The sequence below is a fragment of the Macaca nemestrina genome, chromosome 3 (assembly GCF_043159975.1).
Source record: "Macaca nemestrina isolate mMacNem1 chromosome 3, mMacNem.hap1, whole genome shotgun sequence".
NCBI classification, from domain to species: Eukaryota; Metazoa; Chordata; class Mammalia; order Primates; family Cercopithecidae; genus Macaca; species Macaca nemestrina.
In genome coordinates this window covers 158633371-158660750 of record NC_092127.1, presented here as the reverse complement: position 1 = coordinate 158660750, position 27380 = coordinate 158633371, and the positions used below count along the sequence as shown (strand labels likewise).

At 40.2% G+C, this 27380-nt stretch overlaps 1 protein-coding gene across 4 annotated transcripts in view; it reads right to left on the bottom strand.

The window, feature by feature from the left end:
• Positions 1-5297: 5297 nt before the first annotated feature.
• Positions 5298-27380, bottom strand: part of LOC105487737 (toll like receptor 6) — a 33736-nt gene continuing 11653 nt past the window's right edge. Inside the window, exons 1-3 of one of the 4 annotated variants that reach the window (XM_071093734.1) lie at positions 25527-25633; positions 24441-24542; positions 9431-11888 (exon numbers count right to left, since the gene is read on the bottom strand). In XM_071093734.1, coding sequence (XP_070949835.1) covers positions 9434-11824 — 2391 coding nt within the window. In that variant the 5' untranslated portion in view covers positions 11825-11888; positions 24441-24542; positions 25527-25633 and the 3' untranslated portion in view covers positions 9431-9433. Of the gene's footprint in view, positions 11889-24440; positions 24543-25526; positions 25634-27380 lie in introns of those variants that run through there. The other 3 variants (XM_011751371.3, XM_011751369.3, XM_011751372.3) reach the window with 3 other exon arrangements.

The window sequence follows — 27380 nt, the reverse complement described above, 5'->3', positions numbered from 1 at the left end:
GTGGTTCAGAAAGTTTATAACAATTTATCTACTTACACATGCCCAAGTGCATGCACACACACATAGCATCATACTATGTATACTGTTTGTAATATGCTTGTCTTAATCTATAATCTATCATAAATATTTTTTCATGCCAGTAATTATCCATCTACAATTTCATGATTATTGGCTGGATAATATAACATTTTATTTATAATGCAATTTTTAATATTTTCATTTATAATGTATTTTACCAATCTTCTGTTGTTGGATATTTAAATTACTTCCAATTTTCACAATTAGAAATAACTCTGCAATAAGCAGCAATATTGCCTTGGGATGTGTATGAACAATTATTTTCTTTTCTTGTTTTTGAGACAGAGTTTTGCTCTTGCTGCCCAGGCTCGAGTGCAATGGCACTATCTCGGCTCACCACAACCTCCACCTCCAGGGTTCAAGCGATTCTCCTGCCTCAGCCTCCTGAATAGCTGGGATTACAGGCATGCACCACCACGCCCGGCTTATTTTGTATTTTTAGTAGAGACAGGGTTTCTCCATGTGGGTCGGGCTGGTCTCGAACTCCCAACCTCAGGTGATCCACCCACCTTGGCCTCCCAAAGTGCTGGGATTACAGGCATAAGCCACTGCACCTGGTTGAACAATTTTTTAAAATATATATTTTATAAAGTGGACTTTTTGAACCAATAGACATAAACCAATACCATTATTCTTTGCCTTTTTTTCTATTACTACACACGAAAAGTCTTTTTTATTAATTACTTAACCCAAATTTAGGATACTTTTTTTAGATTGCTCATCTGCCATATAATTCATAGCCTACCAACAATTTTGGTTTCTCTTCTCATCTGTTGGTCATACTGATTACACAATAAGGTGTTGACTGGAACTTTTCCTATGACTTGTGTCCAAAACTGAAGACAAAGAAGTATTATGTACCACATTCTATAAAAGCTGCTAACAACTGGAGCATGTCCCCCAGGGCATTCTAAGAAACAGTTGAACCAGATAGCACTGTCCACAGCATCGCCTCACCCTACCTCCCTCATTCACCTGAGAATGCTGGGGAGGGTGGCAGGAGAGTCAGCAGCACCAGGAGATGAGGGTTTATGATGTAAGCCGGCAAGCTCTTCTCCCTGTGCAAGAGATGACATCTCTTTCTCAAGCCAAGTGAAGGGGGAATAACAGTAAAATTACTCACAGACACCGAACAGGCAAATCAGGCATTTCTTTACTCAAGAGGATGCTTGTTTTGATGCAGCAATGTGCAGGATCACCCTCTGAGGTTGATCCCCCCTGCCCCTCTGAGCAGTCTTAGAGAACATGACACGTGCTCCCTGGGGGTTCAGGAGTGTAAGTTAGTAGAGGGACTGGTGTCTACTCTGTTGGAGATTTCCATTGGACCAACCCTTGCCAAGTGGCAATTACAGACTGCGGTATCAGGTACCTGGGAAAGGGGGTGTATCTCCATCTCAGCATCCCTTGGGCCACACACACACAAAAAGGCACAGGAAGGCTTCATCAGCTCCTGTGGCTCCATGCAAGGGAGAATGGAGGCCATAGGATAAGACCAGAGCTATAGGAAAGAGAGCCATCCAGTCATCCTGAGCCTTTGAATGACTTTGTGGAATAGACACAGCTTACCTATTCTAGACCTCTTAGCTATACTTTTTCTATTATATGAGAAAGAAAGAAACCTCAATCTTATTTAAGCCTCTGTATTTGAGGTCTCCCTGTCCAGCAGCTTAGCCTATACCTTAATCAACACAATTACAGAAAAGGATATCCTCCTTCTTACCACTCATCCCTGGTCTCCACATCAGAAAAGCTAGATCTGGGAGAGGGAGGGGCAAGAAGAGTGTATCTCAGATAAACCATGCCTACCTCCAAAATATATGCCAAGGTTGAGCTACAGACCTAGCCTGTGATATGCAGAAAGAAGGCGAGCTTTAGATGGAGATGGAGATTTAGAATTTTAAACTAGATTGCAGTATCAATATCTCAAAAGGACTGGAGAAGTATTAAATCTGCTCAAGATATCACTAAGGAGTGACAAGGGGAGAATTTCAGAATCCAGTTGATGGAATGACTGAGAAAAATAAAAATTACTGCATATTTGGACTAGATGATGTTGAGATTCCTCATAAACTAACTGTAATTGAAACTCTCAGAAAGTCCCTGTGGTTTTAGAAATCCCCTCAGGTCTTTTACTCCCTGTAGTTTAGTCTCATTCCTTTCTAATCAAATCAGTCTCCAGAAACCTAGGCAGAAATACTTCCTCCTTTCCCCATATTTGTGGCCTCACTCTCTTTAAAACTCACACACTCTCACCATTTCTATCCCAGGTCTCTATCCACTGTCTCTTTCCTATGCTCTTACATCCATCCACCCTATTCTCTTTGCCTATTACTCCTTTCTTTGTACCTCTGACTTTCCAAGCAGCTTCTTTCAGAGTCTTCACTCTTTCCAGGATAGCATTTCTTTTCTGCTGCCACACTCAGAACTGAGTCTCCAGGGCATCAGAGATGGTCATGCCAACCCCAGAGGACTGGGTTGAATAGTGTCCTCCATCCACCCTCCGAGCATTTATGTCCATTTATTTCAGATTTATTCTGAAATCTCAGAATGTGACCTCATTGAAAAAAGAGTCTTTGTAGATCTAATTAAGTTAAGGATCAAGATGTGATGGCATCAGATTAAGAAGGCCCCTAAATCCAACTAGAGTGTCCTTGTAAGAGACAGGAAAAAAAAAGACAGAGGCTTGGAGGAGAACACCATGTGAAGACACAGGCACAAATTATTGATTATTTAACCCAAATTTAGGATGCCTTTTTTTTTTTTTTTTTAGATTGCATATCTGCCATGTAATTCAATAGCCTACCAATATTTTTTGTTTCTCTTCTCATCTGTTGGTTCTACTGATTACGTAACAGGGTGTTGACTGGAACTTTTCTTATGACTTGGGTCCAAAACTAAAGACAAAGAAGTATTATGTGCCACATTCTATAGAAAGCTGCTAACAATTGGGGCATGTCCCCCAGGGCGTTCTAAGAAGCAGCTGATGCATCTGCAAACCAAGGGACGCCAAGGTTTGCCAGCAACTACCAGAAGCTAGGAGAGAGGAAAGGGATGATTTCTCCCTGACAGCCTCTGGAAGGAACCAACCCTGCCAACCTTGATTTCTGACTTCTGTCTTCCTGAAATGGGAGAAATACATTTCTGTTGTTTTAAGCCACCCTGTTCATGGTAATTTTTTTGGTAGCCACAGGAAACTAACACATCCAACAACACTGCCAATTTGATGTTTTCTTTGCTTATGGTGTTCTTTCACTTCCAACTTTGCACTCACTGTGCCCTCCCCTTTGAAGGGTCTTCCCAGCCACATGCCCAGGACCCTTTCCAGCCACATGCCCAGGACCCCCCTGATGAAAGACCTTTCATCAAGGCTCATCCTAGCAGCCCTCCCTGGTCACTAACCTAGGTTTCTCTTCCCTTTTGCTATGGTCTGGATGTTTGTGTTCCCCCAAAATTCATATGGTGAAATCCTAGCCCCTAAAGGGATAATGTAGTCAGCCCTTCATATCCATGGGTTCCACATCCATAGATTCAAACAACCATGGATTGAAAATATTCAGTAAATGAATAAATAAATAATAACAATACAATAATACAAAATAATAAAAATAAAATACCATATAGTATAACAACTACATAACATTTACATATATTGTATTAGGTATTGTAAGAAATCTAGAAATGATCTAAGCATATGGGAGGATGTACATAGGTTATATGTAAATAGTACACTTTTTTTTTCAGAGTCAGTGTCTTGCTCTGTTGCCCAGGCTACAGTGCAATGGCATGATCATAGCTCACTGCAGCCTGGAATTCCTGGGCTCAAGCAATCCTCCCACCTCAGCCTCTTGAGTAGTTGGGACTACAGGCATGTGCCACCATGCCCATCTAATTTTTGTATTTTTTCTTTTGAGGAGGTGGAGTCTCACTATGATGCCCAGGCTGGAAGTATGCCATTTTATATATGGACTTGAGCATTCACAGACTTTGGGATCTACAGGGCTCCTGGAACCAATCCCCTGTGGATATGGAGGAACAGCTGTATTAAGAGTTGGGGATGTTGGGAGACAATTAGGTCATGAATGTGGAGCCTTCATGAATGGGATGAGTGCCCTCCCCCATGTGAGGATACAGTGAAAAGACAAGCCATCTCTGAACCAGGAAGTGGGGCCCTCGCCAGGCACCAAATCTGTCAGCAGCTTGACCTTGGACTTTACAGCCTCCAGAACTATAAGCCATATATTTCCATTGTTTATAAGCTACTCAATTTGTGGTACAGTCATGCACTGCATAACAATATTTCACTCAGCAGCCATGGCCCTATAAGATAATAATGAAGATAAAAAATTCCTATGGCCTAGTAACATTGTAGTGCAATGTATTACTCACATGTTTGTGGTGATGCTGCTGTAAACAAACATACTACACTGACAGTCATGTAAAAGCATAGCACATACAATTACATACAGCTCATAATACTTGATAATGATAATAAGCAACTATGTTACTGGTTTCTGTATCTAGTAGACTATAATTTTAATCATTATTTTAGAGTGTACTCCTACTTGTTTTTTAAAAGCTAACTATAAAAAAGCCTCAAGCAGGTCCTTCAGGAGGTTTTCCAGAAGAAGGCATTGTTGTTATCGGAGATGATGGCTCCATGCATGTTATTGCCCCTGAAGACCTTCCAAAGGAACAAGAGGTAGAGGTAGAAGACAATGATATTGATATTGACCCTATGTAGACCTGGGCTAATGTGTGTCTGTGTGTGTGTGGGTCTCAGTTTTTAATAGAAAAGTTTAAAAAGTGAAAAATAAAAATAAAAAAATTTAAAATAGAAAAAACATAAAATAAAGATATAAAGAAGGAAAATATTTTTATATAGCTGTAGAATGTGTTTGTGTTTTGAGCTAAGTGTTATTACTAAAGAGCCAAAAAAATTTTAAAGCAAAAAGTTGATAAAGTAAAAACATTACAATAAGCTAAGGTTAACTTCTTACTAAAGAAAGAAAAAAATTTTAATAAATTTTGTGTGGCCTATATGTACAGTGTTTATAAAGTCCACAGTGGGATATGGTAATGTCCTACGCCTTCACATTCACTCACCACTCCCTCACTGACTCACCCAAAGCAACTTCCAGTCCTGCAAGCTCTATTCATGGTAAGTGCCTGTATTCGTTCATTTTCACGCTGCTGATAAAGACATATCTGAGACTGGGCAATTTACAAAAAAAAGAGATTTATTGGACTTACAGTTCCGTGGAGCTGAGGAAGCCTCACAATCATGGCAGAAGGCAAGGAGGAGCAAGTCACATCTTACATGGCAGCAGGGAAGAGAGAGAACTTGTGCAGGAAAACTCCCCCTTAAAGAACCATCAGATCTCATGAGACCCATTGGCTATCACAAGAACAGCACAGGAAAGGATCGGCCCCCATGATTCAATCACCTCCCACTGGGTCCCTCCCACAACACGTGGAGATTCAAGATGAGATTTGGGTGGGGACACAGTCAACCCACATCAGTGCCCTCTACAGGTGTACCAATTTTTATCTTTTTTACCATATTTTTACCATACCCTTCCTATGTTTAGGTAAGTTTGGATACACAAATACTTAGCATCGTGTTACAATCACCTAGAAGCAACAGGCTAAACAATAAGCCTAGGTGGGTAGTAAGCTATGCCATCTATGTCTGTGTGAGTGCACTCTATGATGTTCAACCAAAGGCAAAATTACCTAACAACACACATCTCAGAACACAGGTAGTAGAGCAGCCCAAACGGCCTGACACCTTTTCTCATCCAAGCCCATCTTTGCCACGCCCCATTCCTTTTAACAGGTCATCTTACTACGGGATCTACTGTTTATTCTTATCCCAGTGTTAAGAACTGAAAACGTACTGAGGCAAACTTAACAAATTGTGGCATTGGATGGGGGAATGAGAAGGAACAGCGCAAACATGGATAGAGGAGATACTTTATATGTATGGATTTTTGTTTTGTTTTGCCTCCTTTTTGCTTTTGTTTTTTGTTTTGTTTTGTATTTTGTTTCAGGTATTTCTGGATCAATTTTTCAACCTCCCAAAAACGATGGCAGGGAAGATGCATGACCCTCAAAACAAAAGCGCGCGTCCTACCGGGCAAGGGTCCCGTGGGACAAGTTGCAGGGCCGCTGTGGGGCGGGCAGGTGAGGAACAGGGAAGGGCTCACCCAGCCTCGGAAAGGCAGTCGTTCCCTTCTCTCAGTGTCCTGCTAAACCTGGAGCCGCGTCACCCCAGCGTCTTCCAGTGGCGGATGGGGAGGACACCGCGAAGGTGTCCATGGCCAACGTCAGGCACTCGGGCAGCCCAGGCACTGCGGCGGGGACGAGCGGCCAGGGGGCAGCTCAGGGTGGAACTGTAGCCCCGCCACCCCTGCCCCCACCTGCCTGGGATTTTTGGATAAAATCCAGGACTTCATGGACATTTCCTGCATGGGACCGTTTCAGAGTCATTTGCTCATCCCACGAGTTTTTACTGCGCATCTACAGTGGGGTGCGCAGGGTCCCCTCGGCACTGGGGAAGGGCAGGGAACAGGTGGAGAAGGCTCCCGTTCTCCTGGAGCTTATACTTTAGAGGAGAGAAAGAGAAAACGAGTAAACAATTAAGCAAACAAGATAATTTTAGACAGTTATGTGTGCTGCGAAGAAAAGAAACGGGAGGAATGTGACAGAGAAAGACTGTGAGGACCCTACTTTCCACTAGGATGAAGGGACGCCCCTCCGCTGAGGGGATGTAGGTTTAAAAAAAAGAATTAATGCTAAAATTCTGTATTTGCAATGTCAACAATATTTTGTGGGAAACATTGATACCATTTAAAAATACTTGATTATTTAGAATCTGTGGCAATTTTTGTTGTTGTTGTTGTGGTTGTTTATTGTTTTTATTGTTTTTAGGCAACAGTTCAACAAATCTGTTCAACAGGGGTTGTGGAAGAATGTGCCATTTGGGATAGAGCCTACGGAGGAAAACAAATGTTGTTCTCCTGAAGAGAAAGGAAGGGCTAATGCAGACAGAAGATGACGCTAATAAAATGTCATTAAGGCTTATTTTGTTACAGCTATTATGAAAACAGTTTTTTCTTTTAATTTTTTTGAGATGGAGTCTTGCTCTGTTGCCCAGCTCACTACAGCCTCTGTCTCCCAGGTTCAAGTGATTCTCCTGCCTCAGCCTCCCGAGTAGCTGAGACTACAGGTGTGCACCACCACACCCAGCTAATTTTTGTATTTTTAATACAGACGGGGTTTCACCACGTTGGCCAGGCTGGTCTTGAACTCCTGACCTCAAGTGATCCGCCTGCCTCATACTCCCACAGTACTGGGATTACAGATGTGAGCTACCGTGCCTGGCTGAAACCAGTTTATTGAATGAGCTAAGTCCAGAAAGCAAGGGCTTCGTTTGTCTCTAACCACTGCCTTACAACAAAGTTCTGTTGGATCTCCTTCAATCATCACTCCTGAATCTTGGGCAGATACCATAAAGTTTAGTGACAAATCTCATTTTAGTCCTTGCACCTCTATATAAGGGATTAAAATGTCCAGGCCAGTCCAATTTAACAGCAATCTCACACCTCATTCAAAATTCTGCTTGGCCTTCCTTGCAGTGAAATGAAGAACGAATACAGTCAGTTTACTCTTCCTCCATTGTCTCTGTCTTCTCTATATTCTAGATGTCCCCACGCCATTGCAGGGGAAGAGGGCATTACACAAAGAGGAGCAGATCTTCCTGTAGTTAACTATTGAATAAGGCAGACAGGCCAACATGCTCCTGCCAGTTACTATGGCAGAGTCCAAATGCTGGCTTTTTCACAGGGCACATCTGTGAGTTATTGGAGGGCCTTGAGTGTACCCCACATTGCACAGTTCCATGATGCAGGGGCACATTATCTGGCTGACCTCTTGCAGCAACCTCCACCCCAAACCCCTCTTCTGCCTAACCCCATGTCCTCTTACTGCTATAGTCTCTTTGCACAACAGGCTACCCTATTGACTGATATCCCATCATGACAACGCAAGCCCAGCTACTCTTCCATAGTCAAAGCCATGTGAAGAAATTCATATCCTTTTACCATGCCAATAATGGAAGGGCAGGTTGCTATCACTGCTTCTCTTCCCTCATCCTGCCATTTTGGGTTGCTCAAGCCAACTTTCACCTTCTGAATTCCCCAGGTGGGAAGAACTCATCTATTCATTCAACAAATATTTATCAAGCACTTGTATTTGCTAAGCACTATTTACCAGTCTCTGTGTTCCCAGTGCCCACCCTCATCCCAAACTCCAGCAAACACTCATCAAGCTCTTCCAAGAGTTCTCAAGCCACACCACATTTGCTGCACTGAACCCGTGTGCTCCTGTTACTCTGCAAGCTTTCAGTCTTGGAGTGGGATGCCAGGCTACTTTCTACTGTGCCTAGAGTCCCTCACATTTGTCTGCAAGAAATTCAAAGCAACCTCCCTATGGTCTAGAACCTCCGCTTAATGACTCTTTAATCATGCTTTTGACTCTAGTCTCTAGAGATGGATAATACAGACAGGGAGTCATTGGTCTCTTTCTGCTCTTTTGATAAGTCCAGGCTGGCTGTGTCTAGTATCATGTGGGTGCAGTTACTGTCTTGTTAGCTTTGAGGCTTTAGCCAGAATTCTAAGACAACCAGAAAAGTCCCATTCAATACCCAGTTACAAATAAATTTGGCCCTGAGTTTTCTTGGAAAGCAGGTAAATCCACGTCTTTCACCTTAACAGTTTATGACTAAGTCCATATTTCCCTTTACATACATACACTATTACGTCATGAGTCCTCATTGGTTAATTACATATTTGTGTAGCAGGATAAAAAAATAAATAAGTTATTACACATATGTGAAACAAAAGACTTTTTTATATGCCGTAGCTGATCTAACTTTTTCCCCAAGCCCCAAACTTGAAGAGAATGATGACGCTGACCCAGAAACCAATAGGATTCACAGGGCACTCTGAGGACCAGTGCATGTGACGCTGAGGTTGACTGTTTCCTTGCTGCCATGAAGCCATATAAACTCTTGGTCACACAGAATCCATTTGGGAAAGCAGAGTGGAGAGGGGCTGAAAAACTGAGAATTCACTCAAAAGAGATTGTTTCAATTTGAGACATAATGACTAAACCAGAAGAGACCGGGCTGTCTCTAACTGGAAAGTTGAGTACCACCTCACCGCCTAGCCCAATTCCCCAGATGAAACATTGTTTTTGTTAAGTCTTTCCCAAAGGCATGAGGATAATGGAGGTTACTTAGAACTGTACTGTTCACCATCATCCAAGTAAATATGGTTTCTTAAGTTGAGTTTTTTTAAGATTTCACATCATTGTTTTCAGTGACTAGTGTTAATTTCACATTAAAAGTGGCTCTAATGTTAGCCCAAAAGAGCCCACGTTTGCTTTTCTCCTTGGGCCATTGCAAATAAGTCCTCTGAGTCATCAGAGCCCTCAGCTTGTGGTACTTGTTGGGAATGCTATTCTGTGGAATGGGTTCCAGTAAGATGAGGATTAGGTTATTAGATCCTTCATGAAAGAGATTGTGATGGGCAAAGTAGAGTTCATAATGGCACCACTCACTCTGGACAAAGTTGGGAGACAAAACAAAGATGGACTTGTAACTCTTCTCAATGCAGTTGATGATATTTTCCACAATGCTCTTACCAGGAACAAAGTTTCTCTCATGAAGGCAAATCTGCATACCTTCTTTCTCTAGGTAAGGTACCAATTCATTTTTCACCCAGGCAGAATCATGTTCACTATATGAAATAAATGCATGAAACTGGAGATTTCTTTGGAGTTCTTCTAAGGGTACATTCCTGGCCCTGCGCCGGGTCTGGGTCCACTGGCACACCATCCTGAGATACCAGGGCAGATCCAAGTAGATGCAGAGGAAGGTCACAGTCACAGCCAACACCAGCATGGTGGCACCGATGGTGACGATCAGCAGAGTTACGTTGCAGGATAATTCAGACATGTGAAAGTCCTTTAGTGGGGTTCCTCTATAACTTTCTGGGTAGTCACACTTATAAGAATCAGGCCAGCCCTCTACCACTTCACTTGATACTTGCTCTATATTTTTGACAAATTCTCTTAGCTCACAGGTACACTGGAATGGATTGTTCCCTGCTTTTATTGACCTCATCTTCTGGCAGCTCTGGAAGAAATCAGCTGATGGGTGGGAAACTGAATTGTGATCAATGATCAATACAGAAAGGCTGCTAAAGCTGCCACATCCAGGAAGGTCAGTTAAAGAATTGAAAGCAACATTGAGTTCTTGCAAAGCTTCCAGTTTTACGACTTGTTTAGGAATGCTCTTTATTTTATTGTTGTGAAGATCAAGTACCTTGATCCTGGGAGGTAAACATCTGAAAACAGAGTCAGTAAGTATATTTGAAGACAAATTTAACACCACTATACTCTCAACCCAAGTGCAGTTTTCCTTATGTCTACCAGATTCCAAAGAATTCCAGCTAACATCCAGTATTTCCAAAGATGGCATATCCTTAGTCATGAGACCTACTTTGAAAAGGTCTTTTAATCCATTCTTTTGTAAGATAAGTGTCTCCAATTTAACTAACGTGGAACATTTTTCAAAAATACTATCTGTGAAAACATTCTGGGTAAAGTTCAAAAACTTGAATGTGCTTGGTGCATGAGGACACAGCATGTGTATAAAAGGTGTATCTGAAATGGTTAACATCATAATGTTCATCTCAGAAAACACAGTGTACAATGCTGTCTGCGAAAAGATAAAAACTTGGTTCGTGATATGTTCTATTTTCAATGCTTTCAATGTCGTTTTAGAATAAGTAAAATCTTCTTCATGAATGCTTTCAATTATTGTTAAATTGTAAATATTGAGATATTCCACAGGTTTGGGCCAAAGAAATTGAAAGACTCTCACCAGGCATTTCCAAGTTGTTTCTATGTGATTGAGAGTAAAATTCAGTAAGGTTGGACCTCTGGTGAGTTCTAATAAAAATTTAATGAAAACTTGACAGTTGTCATCATTCAATTTAATATTAGTCAGTTGTAAGCACCCTAAAGTATTAACTGATATGTTCACTTGGATAGAGAATAAACTAGTTGGGTGAAAAACAAGGTGAAGTGTTTTTGCATTCAGAATTTGTAGACTTTCTGTCTCATTTTCTTTTATATAATAATTTCTTAAATCCAGAAGGATGTAACTTAGATGCAAGTGAGCAATTGGCAGTAAATCTAATTTTTGTAACTTCATAGCACTCAACCCCAAGAAATTCAGTTGTGACAAGTTGCCAAATTGCTTACAGATGGGCAGGGCCTTGAAGTCATTGAATGAGAGATCTAAATGCCTGAAACTCATAATAGGATGGCAGGATATCTTTTGCAACTGATTATGAGATAAATCCAAATATTCCAAGTCCTGGTTGAACTTGAAAACACTTAAATCAAGTAGCTGGATTTTGTTATGGGAAAGTCTCAAAACTTTCAACTCTGACAGAAAGCTTATGTCAGAGACCTGAAGCTCAGCTATGTAGTTGTGAGACATATCTAAGACTTTGGTTTTCGGCGGTAGGTCTTTTGGAACATGAGTAAGACCTCTTTTTGACTTGTCTACTGCAAATTCACTTCCGTCGGAGAACTGGATTCTGGTTCCAACTATTATGATCATAAGGCAAACAAAATGGAAGCTTTTAACAACAGGTTCTTTGTCTTTGGTCATGATGTTGCAGTGGCTATCCTAAAGGGTTGTTGTTCTTCAGAGCATCTAGATACGAGTCCAAATTCTAGAAATATAATACACACTAAGATTATTAAAGATCGGATGGTTACTCTCAAACCTCCACTTACTAACCATAAAATCTAAACGATTTCTTCATTCACTAGTAGAGTCGTTTCTGTTCCCATAATTTAATATGATACTTTTTATAATCAGTTATATAGCTTGCTCATGCCAGAAGGGGCAATATAGGTCTTGTTATCAAAGAATTGTGGTTGTGTGTTTTGACCTGTCTGGTTGCTGCCTAAGGGATTCACACTCAGGGGCTTGCCTTTGTTTTGTACACCTTAGAACTTTCTCAGGTCTGGAGCAGCCTTCTGGGTGGTGTTTGCTGTAAACATTTAAAAAGGCAAATATACTAGCTGCAGCCACCTGAGCAAGGGCTAAGAGGGGGCAAGCAGCAGACACATCAAAAAGCCTGGGAAATACGCAAAGATATACAGAAAAACATACGTGGGAGAAAAAAGGCTTTGGAAATCTCTGTATGTACCAAGTAGTCTAGAAGTCCACTCATGTGCCCAAGGCTGGACACATGTTCAGAGGAGACCTGAGAAAATCCTAAACTTCACCTCTGGCTCATCTTCAGCTTCCATGAATGCAGGAAGTGAAGGCTAAGGTAGAGCTGTGAATAAGCTGGCTAAGCATTGAGAAAGTAATCCAACACAGCCAATCTGCAAAGATCAGGGGAGTTTTTGTTTTTGCTCCTGGTATTTTGTTTTGTTTTTGTTTTTGCTCCAGATGTTTAAAGAAATCTCAAGTCACTGGCTGACCACTAAGCTAACTGGACAGAAAATGTAATAGCCACACATGATAAAGAATAGTCTTTATAAAAAATATTTAGTGAAGTCATTAAACAAGCAACTATAAGCTACAAAAAAGCAGCAACACACTCTGGGAAAGGGAGGCCAGCCACAGTGGCTCAAGTTCTGTAATCCCAGAACTTGGGGAGGGCAAAGCAGGGGGATCACTTGAGTCCAGGAGTTCAAAGCCAGCCTGCACAACATGGTGAAACTCCATCTCTACAAAAAATACAAGAATTAGCTGGGCATGGTGGCATGTGCCTATAGTCCCAGCTACTTGGGAGGCTGAGGTGGGAGGACTGTTTGGGCCTGGGGAAGTCGAGGCTCCAATAAGCCTGCACTCCAGCCTGGATGACAGAATGAGACTCTGGTCAAAAAAAAAAAAAAAGCTCTGGGAAAGGGGGACAGAATTTGATTTTTAGAGTTACCTCATTACAGTGTTTTAAATGTCTGATTTTAAAAAATAAAAATCAAAACAAAATAATCACTAGCCCCCAGATTTGCCAGTGGACTTGCTCCGGGTTTTGCCCTGAAATAACACAAACCTTGCAAAAAGCAAATGGAAAGAGATTGTTGTCTTTTTGATTGTGTAACTTGGCCTTAAAGGAATCTCTAATTTATTTGTTTAAAAAAATTAGCCATGCAAAGAAACAAGAAAGCATTGTTTATTCACAGGAAAAGAAATTAAAAGAACAAAGTCAGATAACTGACACCATCTAACATTGAGGCTGGCTACAAAGCTACAGCAATCAAGGCAGTGTGGTTTTGGTGAAAGAATAGACAAATAGATCAACTGGCCAGAATACAGAGCTTAGAAATAGACCCACACAAAAATAATCAACTGCTGTTTGACAAAGGAGCAAAGGCAACTCAGTGGAGAATGGATAGTCTTTTCAACAAATGGTGCTGGAACAATTAGACCTCCACATGCAAAAAAAAAAAGAAGAAGAAGAAGAAGAAAGAAGTTAGACACAGACCTTACCGTTTTCACAAAAATTAGCTCAAAATTAAGCATAGACCTAAATGTATAATGCAAAACTATAAAACTTCCAGAAGATAACACAGGAGAAAATAATCTAGGTGACTTTGGATTTGGTGATGATTTTTTAGATACCACATCAAAAACATAATCCAAGAAAGAAAACACTGTTAAGTTGGACCTCATTAAAATTAAAATTTTTGCTTTGCAAAAGACACTACAAGAGAGTGAAAAAGACAAACCATAGATTGAGAGAATATATTTGCAAAACTCATATATGATAGGGACTTGTATCCAAAATATGCAAAGAACTCTTAAGCTCCACAATAAGAAAACAAGCAACCTAGTTTTTAAATGGGCACAAAAATCTAAACAGACACCTCACCAAAGAAGATCTATAAAGAGCAAATACACATATAAATAGTTATTCGACATCATATTTCATCATGGTTTTGCAGATGAATACAGCAATGAAATTACACTACACTTATAAGAATGGGTAAAATCCAAAAACAACATCAAATGTTGGTGAGGATGTGGAGCAACAAGAACTCTCTTTCACTGTTGGTGGGAGTGCAAAATGGTGCAGCCACTATGGAGGGCAGTTTCTTATAAAACTAAGCATAGTCTTATAAGATCCAGCAAATCACATTCCTGGGTATTTAACCAAAAGAACCTAAAATTTATGTCCATATAAAAGACTCCATGTGGATGTTTATAGAAGCTTTATTCGTAACTGCCAAACATTGGAAGCAACAAGATATCCCTCAACAGGTAAAAAGATTAACAAACTGGTACATTCACACAAGAAAATACTATTCAACAATTAAAAAATGAGCTGGAGAAGCATTAAAATGGTTGAATAGAGGCACCTAGCACTCACCCCCTCTGCAAAGAAGGACCAAAACAGTGAGCAGATAATCACACATTGAATGAGCATCTAAGAGAGAACACTGGAATTCAGCATAGAAGTGACAGTGCACCTCTGAGGCATGGGAGAAGAGGGAAGTGAAGCAGCCAGCCCAGCTGGGACTAGCTCAGAACCAGGAGGAACTTCCCATTCCAGGGAAAGGATAACTGAGAGATCTTCAGAGGTCCACATTTCCACTATGGACTCCTGTAATTCTGGCCATGAGCTAGCTCCTTGGCCCTCACATGCCCTGAGGCTGTCTGGAACCTATGCAGTGGCATTGTTTCACAATGGGACTTCACATTGGGTCCCACATACCCCATACCCTGAGACCCAAACAGCTTCAGCATAAGGCTCTTTTAAGAGCCCAGCCCTCACCATACACATCTTGTTCTGGGGCCCAACAACCCTGAATCTCCATACCCCTGAAACCCCACTGATATTCTCCTACATCCACCTAGAGGGCTACAGCATTGATGCCAGCTAAGATCAGCAGTGCAGCTAGGTCCTCAGCACTCTAGCCCATGCAATGCCCTACATCCCAGGAAACAGGAAGCACAGTGCACCTAATGGCTCTCCCTGGGACAAAGGGAGTCAACGTGTGCATTCCCCAGAGCCTAAGAGCTACCTGCCCAGGGCCACCACCACTTACAGCAACCCCACCTTCTCTAGCAGCAGGACTACCACACATCTACACATGCCTCCAAGCGGCCTGAGGACAGGTCCACCATGCCCTCCGCTACTAGTGCCTGCCTGCCACTGCCATGGCCAACATTCATCCACACATGCCACATGGGGTCCTGGGGACTGGCTTGCCCAGCTTGCTGCTGCCACTGCTGCTGCCTGTGCATACCACTTGGGGGCCAGAGGGTTGGCCCACTTTTGCTACCTCCATAGTTGATGCTACGCAAATTGTACAGGGGCCCAAGAACCTACCCTCCCACTTGGTCCATTACTGCCACTGCACACATCCAACTAAATCTCCTGTAGGCTCAAGGACCCATCACCACCAGTGCCCACATACATCACGTGGGGGCCTGACAACCGGCAAGCCTAGGCGACTGCTGCCACCACTGGTGCCTGAGAAGAGGCCTGCCTGGTTTCCCCATTCCCAGCAAAGTTTTGCCATAGCATCTGCTAACAACTGCAACCTAAGCCACTCAGGAACCCCAAATGCCAGCGATACTGATGACAGCTGAAGAAATCATACAGAAACTACACTGCTGTGCCCACTCAGAATCAAAGCCAAAGCACCCTATACTCAACTAACACTATAAAAACACCTAGAGGCAAAAGTCTTTCCCTGTGAAAGTCAATCCATAAAATTGGAAGCAGCAGCTATTACATCAGATGCATAGATATCAACATAAGGACAGAAGAGATACAAAAGTGCAAGGAAACATGAAACCTCCAAAGGACACAATAATTGTCTAATAACAGATCCCAACAAAAAGAAAATCTATAAAATGCCTGAAAAATAATTCAAAATAATGATACTAAAGAAACTCAGTGAGTTACAAGAGAGCATAAATAAATAATACAAAGAAATCAGAAAAACAATTTATGATCTGAGTCAGAAATTCAACAAAGAAATATATATTAAAAGTAGAACCAAATAGAAATTTTGGAACTACAGAAGTCAATAAATGAAATAAAAAAATATAATCAAGAGCTTGTACAAACAATAGACTAGGCCAGTTGCAGTGGCTCACCTCTGTAACCCCAGCACTTTGGGAGGCCGAGGTGGGTGGATCACCTGAGTTCAGGAGTTCAAGACGAGCCTGGCCAAAATGGTGAAACCCTATCTCTACTAAAAAAAAAAAAAAAAAAAAGAAAAAATACAAAAATTAGCTGGGCGTGGTGGCGGGCACCTATAATCCCAGCTACTTGGGGGGCTGAGGCACAAGAATCACTTGAACCTGGGAGGCAGAGGTTGCAGTGAGCCGAGATCGTGCCATTATGCTCCAGCCTAGGTGACAAGAGCAAAACTCCATCTCAAAAAAAAAAAAAATATATATATATATATATTTAAAAAACAAGAAACAATAGACTAGATTGAGCAAAAGAAAGAATTTCTGAACTGAAAGGTCTTTTGAAATAACCCAGTGAGGCAAAAAAAAAAAAAGGAATAAAAAAGAATAAGGAAAGCCTATGGGACACCATTAAGCAAACAAAATTCACATTTTGGGAGTTCCAGAAGGAGAAGAGATGAGCAAAGGGATAGAAAGCCTAATTAATGAAATAATAGCTAAAAACTTCCCAGGTCTTGAAAGAAGTATAGACATCCAGATACAAGAAGCTCAAAAATTCCCAAATAGATTTAATTCAAAAATGTTCTCTCTGAGGAAGATCACAGTCAAACTCTCAAAAGTTGAAGACAAAAAGAGAATCCTAAAAACAGCAAGGAATAAAAAAGTCAAGTCATATATAAGAGTCTCCCCATCAGACTAAGATTTTTCAGCAGAAACTATAGGCCAGGAAAGAATGGGATAATATATTCAAAGTGCTGAAAGAAGAAACTGTCAGCCAAGAAGACTATATCCATCAAAGCTATCCTTCCATAATGAAGGAGAAATATTCTTTCCCAGACAAGTGACAACTAAGGGAATTCATCACCACTAGACAAGCCCTACAAGAAAACCTTAAGAGAGTAGAACATCTGGAAGTGAAAAGATTATATCTACCACTATGAAAACATATGAAAGTATAAAACTCACTAGTAGAGCAAATACATAAATGAAAGAGAGAAAAGAGTTGAAGTTACTACTACAGAAAACCACCAAAGTTCAATGATAAACAACGAGAGGAAGAAAGGACCAAAAGATATACAAAACAACCGGAAAACAATGAGCCAACTGACAGAAATAAGTCCTTGCCTATCAGTGATAACCTTGAATGTAAAAAGATTAACTTCCTCACTTAAAAGATATAAACTAGCTGAATAGATTTTTTTTACTTATCCAACTATATGCTGCTTACAAGACACTCACTTCACCTTCAAAGACACACATAGACTGAAATTGAAGGAAAGGAAAAAGATATTCCCTGCCAATGGAAACCAAAAGCAAGCAAGAATAGCTATACTTATCAGATAAAACAGACTTTAAGTATAAAACTATTAAAAAAAGACAAAAAAGCCATTATATAATGTTAAAGGGATCAATTCAGCAAAAGGATGTAACAATTCTAAGTATATACGTGTCCCACACAGGAACACCCAGATGTATAAAGCAAATATTATTAGATCAAAAGAGAGAGATAGACTCCAATACAGTAATAGTTGGGAACTTCAACATCCCACTCTCAGCACTGAACACATCATTTAGACAGAATATCAGCAAAGAAACATTGGATTTAAACTGCACTTTAGACCAAATGGACCTAACTGATATTTATAGAACATTTCATCTGATAGCTGCAGAGTACACATTCTTCTCATCAGTGCATGGAACATTGTCCAGAATAGACCGTATCTTAGGACACAAAACAAGTTTCAACAAAGTTTTAAAAATCAAATCATATCAAGTATTTTCTCAGGTCACAATGGAATAAAACTACAAATCAATAACAAGATGAACTTTGGAAACTGTATAAATACATGGCAATTAAGCAACATGCTCCTGAACAACCATTCGGTGAATGAAAAAATTAAATAGGAGGTAAAAAAATTTCTTGAAAAAAATTAAAATGCAAACACAGCACACCAAAGCCTGGGAGATACAGCAAAAACAGTGCTAAGATGGAAATTCATAGCAATAAATGCCTCCATCAAAAAAAGTAGAAGGATTTGAAATAAACAACCTAACAATGAACCTCAAGGAAGCAAGAACAAATAGAAAAGCAAGAACAAACACTTCCTAATATTAGTAGAAGGAAATAAATACTAAAGCTCAAAGAACTAAACAAAAGAGATATTTAAAAATAGAAAAGATCAATAAAACAAAAAATTGGTTTTTTAAAAAGATAAACAAAATCGATAAACCTTTAGCTAACCTTAATAAACCAATGTCCAATAAACCTTAGACTAACCAAGACAAGAAAAGAAAGAAGACCAAAATAAATAAAATCAGAAATGAAAAAGGAGACATTACAACTGATACCACAGAAATACAAAAGATTGTTAGAGACTATTATGAACACCTATATGTTAACGAATTGGAAACCCTACAGGAAATGTGTAAATTTCTGGGTACATACAACCTACCAAGTTTGAGCCTGGAAGAAATAGAAAAATATGAACAGACCAATAATAAGTAATAAGTTTGAATCAGTAATAAAACATTTCCCAACAAAGAAAATCTCAGGACTGGATGACTTTACTGCTGAATTATGCAAAACTTTTAACAAATAATTAATACAAAATTTTCTCAAACTATTCAAAAAAATTGAAGATGAAGGTATTCCTCCTAACTCATTCTACAAAGCCAGCATTTTCCTGATACCAAAACCAGACAAGGGCTGTGTGTCATGACTCACATCTGTAATCCCAGAACTCTGGGAGGCTGAGGCAGGCAGATCACCTGAGGTCAGGAGTTCAAGACCAGCCTGGCCAACATGGTGAAACCTTATCTCTACTAAAAATACAAAAAATTACCCAGGTGTGTTGGCAGACACCTGGCATCCTAGCTACTCAGGAGGCTGAGGCATGAGAATCACTTGAACCTGGGAGGCAGATGTTGCAGTGAGCTGAGATTGTGCCACTGCACTCCACACTGGGTGACAGAGTGAGACTCAGTCTCAAAAAAAAAAAAGAAAAGAAATCAAGAAAGTAATCCTATTTGCATAGTTACAAGACAATTACAATACCTAGGAATAAACTTAATCAAGAAGGCAAAAGGTCCCTACAAAAAGACTACAAAATACTGATGACAGAAATTGAGAACACAAAAAATGGAAAGACATCCCATGTTCATGGATTGGAAGAATTAATATTGTTAAAATGACCACACTACTCAAAGCAATCTACAGATCCAATGCAATCCCTATCAAAATACCAATGATATTATTTACAGAAATATAAAAAATAATCTCAAAATTCATATGGAATGAGAAAACACCCTAAATAGCCAAATCAATACTGAGGAAAAAGGACAAAACTGAAGGGATCATACTACTTGACTTCAAAAGATACTACAAAGCAAAAGTAGCATGGTATTAGTACAAAAACAGATACATAGACCAACAGAACAGAATATAGAACCCAGAAATTAATCCACATATTTACAGTCAATCAATTTTCAACAAAAGTGCCAACAACACACATTGGGGAAAGGCCACTCTTCATATTCAGTCATATGTATAAGAATGAAACTAGACCCCTATCTCTCACCAAAGAATGAAACTAGACCCCTATCTCTCACCAAAGAATGAAACTAGACCCCTATCTCTCACCATATGCAAAAATCAATTCAAAACGGATTAAAGACTTAAATGTAAGACTTGAAAGTATAAAACTACTAAGAGAAAACAGAACAAATGCTTCAGGACATTGGTCTAGGTAAAGATTTTATGGCTAAGATTTCAAAAGTACAGGCAATGAAAACATAAATAGACAAATGGGACTATATTGAACTAAAATCTTCTACACAGCACAGGAAACAATCAACAAGGTAAAGAGATAACAGGGTTAAATGGGCAAAAATATTTGCAAACTATTCATCCAATAAAGACTAATAACTACAATATACAAAGAACTTAAACAACTCAACAGCAATAATAATAATAATCCTATGAAAAAGAAGGCAAAGGATTTGAATCGACATTTCTCAAAAGAAGATACACAAATGGCCAACTGGTATATGAAAAAAATGCTAACCATGAATCATCAGGAAAGTGCAAATCAAAACCACAATGAGATATCATCTCATTCTAATTTAAATGGCTATCATCAAAAAGATGATAAATAGCAAATGCTGGTGAAAGTGCAGAGAAAAGGGAACTCTTACACACTGTTGGCGGGAATGTAAATTAGTACAGCCATTATGGAGAACAGTATGGAGGTGTCTCAAAAACCTAAGAATAGAACTAACATACAATCCAGCAACCCCACTTCTGGATGTTTATCTAAAAGAACAGAAATCAGTGTATCAAAGGGATACCTGCACCTCCATGCTGATTGCAGCACTATCCACAATAGTCAAAATATGGAATCAACCTAAGTGTCCATCAACAGATGAATGGATTAAGAAAATGTGATATATATACACAATGGAATACCATTCAGTCACTAAAAATAATTAAATCCTGTCATTTGCAGCAATATGGATGGACCTGGAGGTCATTATGTTAGCAAAATAAGCCAGGCACAGAAAGACAAATATTATGTGTTCTCATTCATCTGTGGGAGCTAAAATACTCATCTCAGCAAGGTAGAGAGTAGAACAATAGTTACCAGAGACTAAGAGGTGAATTGGGGAATGAAGAGAGGTTGGTTAAAGGATAAAAACATACATTTAGATAAAAAGAACAAGTTCTAGTGTTCAGTAACACAGTAGGGTGACTATAGCTAACAATAATTTATTGTATATTTCAAAACAGCTAGAAGAGAAGATCTGAAATGTTTCCCCACCCACATACAAAATTATAAATGTTTGAGATGGTGGGTATCCTAAATACCCTGATTTGACACACTGTATGCATGTGTCAAAATATTATAGCTACCCCATAAATATGTATAATTATTTTGTGGGGAAGGAAAGAAGAAAGAAAGAGAAAAAGAGAAGGAAGGAAGGAAGGAAGGAAGGAAGGAAGGAAGGAAGGAAGGAAGGAAGGAAGGAAGGAAGGAAGGAAGGAAGGGAGGGAGGGAGGGAGGGAGGGAGGGAGGGAGGGGAGGAAGGAAAGAAGGAATGAAGGAAGGAAGGAAGGGAGGAAGAAAGGAGAGGGAAGGAAGAAAGAAAGAGGAGGGAAGGAAGGAAAGAAAGGAGGGAGAGAGGGAGAGAGAAAGAGAGAAAGAAAGTTGAAGAGAGAGAAAGAAAGTAAAAGAGAGAAAGAAACAGAGAGAGAAAGAGGAAGGAAGGAAGGAAGGAAGGAAGGAAGGAAGGAAGGAAGGAAGGAAGGAAGGAAGGAAGGAAGGAAGGAAGGGAGGAAGGGAGGAAGGGAGGGAGGGAGGGAGGAAGGGAGGGAGGGATGGATGATCCCTAAATCCATTTTGTTAGGTGAAAGAAGTAGAAGATGGCTTGGGCCCAGAAGGCAGAGGTGGTTGCAGTGAGCAGAGATTAAAAGGAGAGAGAGAGAGAAAAAAAAAAAATGGAGACTTTTTCAATAAATGAAGAGAAGTCCTTTTTGTCCATCTGCATTCATGAAAGATAAAATTTCTCAAGCTCTCAGCTCTCTGGGCAACTATATATGTGGTGGTGACCCGTCACAGTTTTTGATCAATCACATCAAAGGACTTAGGTTGCCCATCATGGTTTGACAGTGTGGATGGCAGCAGCAGTTATATAAGCCATTTATTTGTGAGCACGGTTCATCTGTTCATGAGTGTTTATGCTAACTGCCCTTAGAATATCTGAGTGTTCATGCTTGCAAAAATATGTATGTCACTATTATCTATTTTACTGCGTAAAGTGACTTATAAAATATTGTAATGTTTTCATGTTTCTCAAATAAATCTCCTTTCAAAAATGTAAATGAATGTCTTTTAAAGAATGTTTAAAAATGTTTTTCAGAATTATATTTTCAGGATTTTGATATTCCAGGATTTCAGCATTCAGGATTATGGCACTTGGGATTGTGTCTTTCAGGATTCTGACCCAAACCCAACTTTCTGATCCCCAACCCAATTTGGCCAAGGTGACATGAAAAGGAAAGGAAGGGGAGGAAAGTGGTTGGCAGGACATTGAGGGCTGGCTAGGAGGTGGATCTGCCTGCAACGTGATGGTCAAAGCCCTGTGGAGGACAAGAGGGATCAATCCTTTTGGGAGGGCAGATGAGGACTGGAATGAGGCTACATTTATATCTTAAGGGGAACTACCTACTTCCTCTACCTTCATGAACTGGACCTGACCAAAACTAGCTATAAGTGGCCTGGCAGAAATAATATCACCATTCATGGAGCCAGTGAGAAAATGCAACTAACCCAGGCCAAACTGGGCATTTGTGCTTTGCTGGGGGCTGGTAGCAGGCACACAAGCCCACAGATCCCATGTTTGTGACTGGGAAAAAGCGGTGGGACTAGAATTATTCTAAAGGGAAAGCGAGGAGCCAGTCTCAGAAACTCATATATATGCTTAGGAGTCTATTCCCCTTAGGCTCTGATCTGCACAGAAAAGCATCGTGAGCCCCCATGGAGGGCAAAAGCCAGCATGCCTCTGTGTGCCAGCACACAAGGCCAGACAAGTCTCCACGGCCACCCAGCTCCCACAGGGGCATCCTGGCTGCCTGTCCTCATGAACTAATCACCTTCCAGAGGCCCACACACCTAATACCATCATGTTGGTAATTAGGCTTCAGCATATGAATTTCGGAGAGACACAAACATTTAGGCCATAGCAAGGGCACATATACTGTGCTCTTTTTAATCCCAGGAGTGTTTTAGTTACAGAATCTCATTGTTGACACAATTCCCATTACAATGGGTATTTTTCCAACCTAGATTAGTCTGCAAGCCACAAATTTAGAGAGACAGGATTCAGCACATGATAATCTGAAAACACCAAGTTCCAACAGCTAACACACTGACAAAATGAAAAAGTTTGTCAGGAAGAGATTGTATGGAATTGTTTGTATGGAAGAGATAACTACTTTCTCAGGGCCCGGAAAGCCTCATTGCATTACAACAGATTACAGATGTTGATGTTGGTGACAATGATGCTGAGCGAACAAGAAAAGGTTACCTGGCTGAGGCACGGAGGCAGGTGCGTGAGCCCACACACCCCATGTTTATGATTGAAACAAAGGATTGGAACTGCCAGACTGGCTCAGAACCTTTTCAGGCCCTGTTCTACATAGGAAAGCGTCTGTGAGCTTCTGGGGGACAAAAGCAGTCACCAATATTTTTAAAGTAGGGCTCTGTGTTGCAGAAATAATTAAGAGCAGATTACCAAAATGAGCACTGCTCACTGCTCAGTTTTATTTACAAAGGACCCACTTTTCACCATCAGGGGATATACTGGAACTAGTAAAGCACTCAAGAGATGAGTCCTTTATTTACAAAGGATCCACTTTTCATCATCAGGGGATATATTGGAAATAATAAAACAGGCAAGAGATGAGTCTTTTATTTACAAAGGATCCACTTTTCACCATCAGGGGATATATTGGAAACAGTAAATCAGGCTAGAGATGAGTAGAGTTTCAACCAACCATTCTTTGGAAGAGTGAAAACTGAGTTGGGGAACTTTTGTTACAGAATGGCATATGGTTAAAAGCTCTTCACTGATCCATATAATTTCTCCCAACCGCCCATCAGAACACCCACAGAGACACACATACGTTTGAAAATCCACTTTGCCACTGAAAACAAGGAAGCACAGAAATGTAATGGCAGGATCCAGGAGCATCTTCACTCACAAAAATGTAACTGGAGCTGTGTTAGGGCAAAGCTGCCACACTCAAGCTTTGTCTCAGGAAAACAGACTCCCTGAAGAAAGGCAGGAAGAAATTTGTCCTCTCTCTGTCTGATTCAAACACTGAGGATGAATTCCAACTGGTACTTAATGAGTAATTAAGCAGTGTCCCTTTTACCCCAGTGGTACTGATATAAGTGGATCAGCATGCTGAGTTTTCCTTCTATGGACTGCCACACTCCATTCTCTCCAGACTTTACACTTCGTGATGGACACTACCAGGTAAGAGCTGGGCACGGGGCAGGGAACCACTTTAGGGAGCACACTGCATTCTGAGATGTGTAACTCAGACAACAATACTTACAGATATGGACAGCAACTGGAATGCTGGTAGAGATGTTCATCAGGAATTGCAGTGTGTATACACAATATATACAAAGTATATATTGGTCAAAGTACTAGAGACCTGGGCAATGATAGAAGAAGCGACTACTTTATACTGGTTATATGGTCAAAACAAATAGCTCACAATGACGATGTAACAGATAAGAACACTTATGCAGCAAGTAATATTGCATCAAAATTTAGAAAGTAAAAAATGTTACAAAACACAAGGAGACATTGTGAGCAAAAGTATTTAGCATATTTCTCTGGGTCACTGTTAGATCAAGTAGCAAAAAATAAACCTATATGGACATTTGAATAAGATCATTAATAAAGGATTTAATAGACACATAAATTGTACCCTACAAAAAGAGAACATCATATGTCTAAGTCTCTAGAGTTCACAGAGCATTTACTAAAATCAATGGTTTTTTAGGTCAAATACATATATCTTAAGTATCCCAAAACATAAATTATAAAAGTCATATTTCTGACTATAAAAGAAACTTTTAAAATCACATTTTAAAATGTTCTAAGAGGCCTGGCGTGGTGGCTCAGACCTGTAATCCCAGCACTTTGGGAGGCTGAGGTGGGTGGATCTCCTGAGGTGAGGAGTTCGAGACCAGCCTTGCCAACAAGGTGAAACCCTGTCTCTACTAAACAAATAAAAAAAAATTAGCCAGGTGCGGTGGTGCACACCTGTAGTCCCAGCTACTTGGGAGGCTGAGACAGGAGAACTGCTTGAACCCGGGAGGTGGAGGTTGCAGTGAACCAAGATTGTGCCACTGCACTCCAGCCTGGGTGACAAAATCACATTTTCAAATACAAACATTACAAATTATGATAGTCAAAAAGGTGGTCTGTATATGTTCCAGCTTCCTCTTCTTGCCTTTTAATTCCTGAAATGACCTAATATTTTTTAAAATATTAAGTTATATCTATATCTATCTATTAAAGTTTTATCTATATCAAGGGATCAATAGATAGATCCACAACACACTAAAAGGCAAGGGGACCCTTAGGGGACTGAAACCAAGAAGTCTCTGAAATCTGGAAAGGGACTCACCTATGATGGAATACTGGCCTCCCGAAGATGTCTACTTCTAATCCTCAGATTGGTGAACACGGTATGTCGCATGGCAAAGGAAAATTAATGTTGCCGATGAAATTATAGTTGCTAATCAGCTGATCTTAAAATAGGAAGATTATCTTGAATTATTTGGGTGGCCCCAGTGTAATCACAAGCATCCTTAAAAGTGGAAGAGGAAGGCAGAGAGGATGCCAGGGTGACGCGATATGAGAAGAACTTGGCCCAACCTTGCTTGCCCTGAAGATAAAGGAAGGGGATCATGAGTCAAGAAATGTCAGCAGCCTCTAGAAGTTTGAAAAGGCAAGTACCTGGATTCTCTCCTAGAGCCTCCAGAAAGAATGCAGCCTTGCCAGTCCCTTGATTTTAGCCCAAAAAGACCTGTGTCAGACTCCTATCCTACAGAACTGTAAGATAATAAATGAATATTGTTTTAAGCCACAAAGTTTGTGGTAATTTCTTACAGCAACAGTGGAAAATTACTAGAGACGGGGGCCGGGCATGGTGGCTCACCTCTGTAATCCCAGCACTTTGGAAGGCCAAGGTGGATGGATCACCTCAGGTCAGGAGTTCAAGACCAGCCCAGCCAACATGGTGAAACCCTGTCTCCACCAAAAATACAAAAATTAGCCAGGCGTGGCGGTGGATGCCTGTAGTCCCAGCTACTCAGGAGGCTGAGGCAGGAAAATCACATGAACCCGGGAGGTGGAGGTTGCAGTGAGCTGAGATTGTGCTGCTGTACTCCAGGCTGGGCCACAGAGTGAGACGTCTCAGGGGAGAGAGAGAGAGAGAGAGAGAGAGAGAGAGAGAGAGAGAGAGAGAGAGAGAGAGAGAGAGAAAATTAGTAGAGACTGGTTTGATCCAGCATCCCAACAAGCAGGCTATGAAAATAGATCAACAAGCACTTTCACAAGAAGCCCTAAATACAGTTGCACAATGAAGAAGCATGACACTGCAGAAAGCAAACACCATAATAGAAAGGAGCCAAACTCAAGATATGAAAGAAGTTATTATCCAACAAAACGGAAATAAAAGAGCAGAATAGGCATTTGTAATAGATATCCTCAGAAAGAGCCAAGATTCTTTTAAAAATAGAGTAAAAATAATGGAAACTAAAAACAATTATTGAAACAAAAAACTCATTGGATGAGTTAAGTTGCAAATAGCACCTCTAATGAGAAAATTAATGATAGAGAAGACCAAGGAGAATTTCCCCAAAACTCAGCACAGGAGGCTAAAGAGATAGAAAATATACTAAAATGCTAAAAGACATGGAAGACAGATCCATATCTGAATTCACAGAGGATGGAGAGTTTAAAAAGAAATTGACTCCAAAATAATAAAATACAAGAAGGATTATTTAGCAAAGAAAAGTAGTAAAATTGAGTGCTAAGTAACAAAAAGCATTGATGACAAAAATCTTAATAAAAATCTCAAGCTAAAAACTGCCAATGATAAGAAAGGAGTTGGCTGAAGGTGGGGTAGGGAGGGAGAGAGTGCACTAAAACCATGTAAGGTACTTGTCTGATTGAAAGGAAGCTATAGATGCCAATTAACTCCTGATGTTGTTAGAAAAACATTTGTAAGTATATATATTATAAAATTAAGAGTAATTATGAGAAAATACACATGAAAGGGATAAATTTCAGTCATTTGTGGGGAAGGGATAGAGCTCAGAATGAAGAAACTCCAATCAATCTAGCTGTGTCCTGAAGAAATAACACAATGAGTAATTAGGATGTTTCTGGGATTGTACAAATGGTCTATCATTAACAAGTCTGCAACAATAATTCACATGAGTAGGTCAAACAAGAAAAATAGGTGAGCATCTCT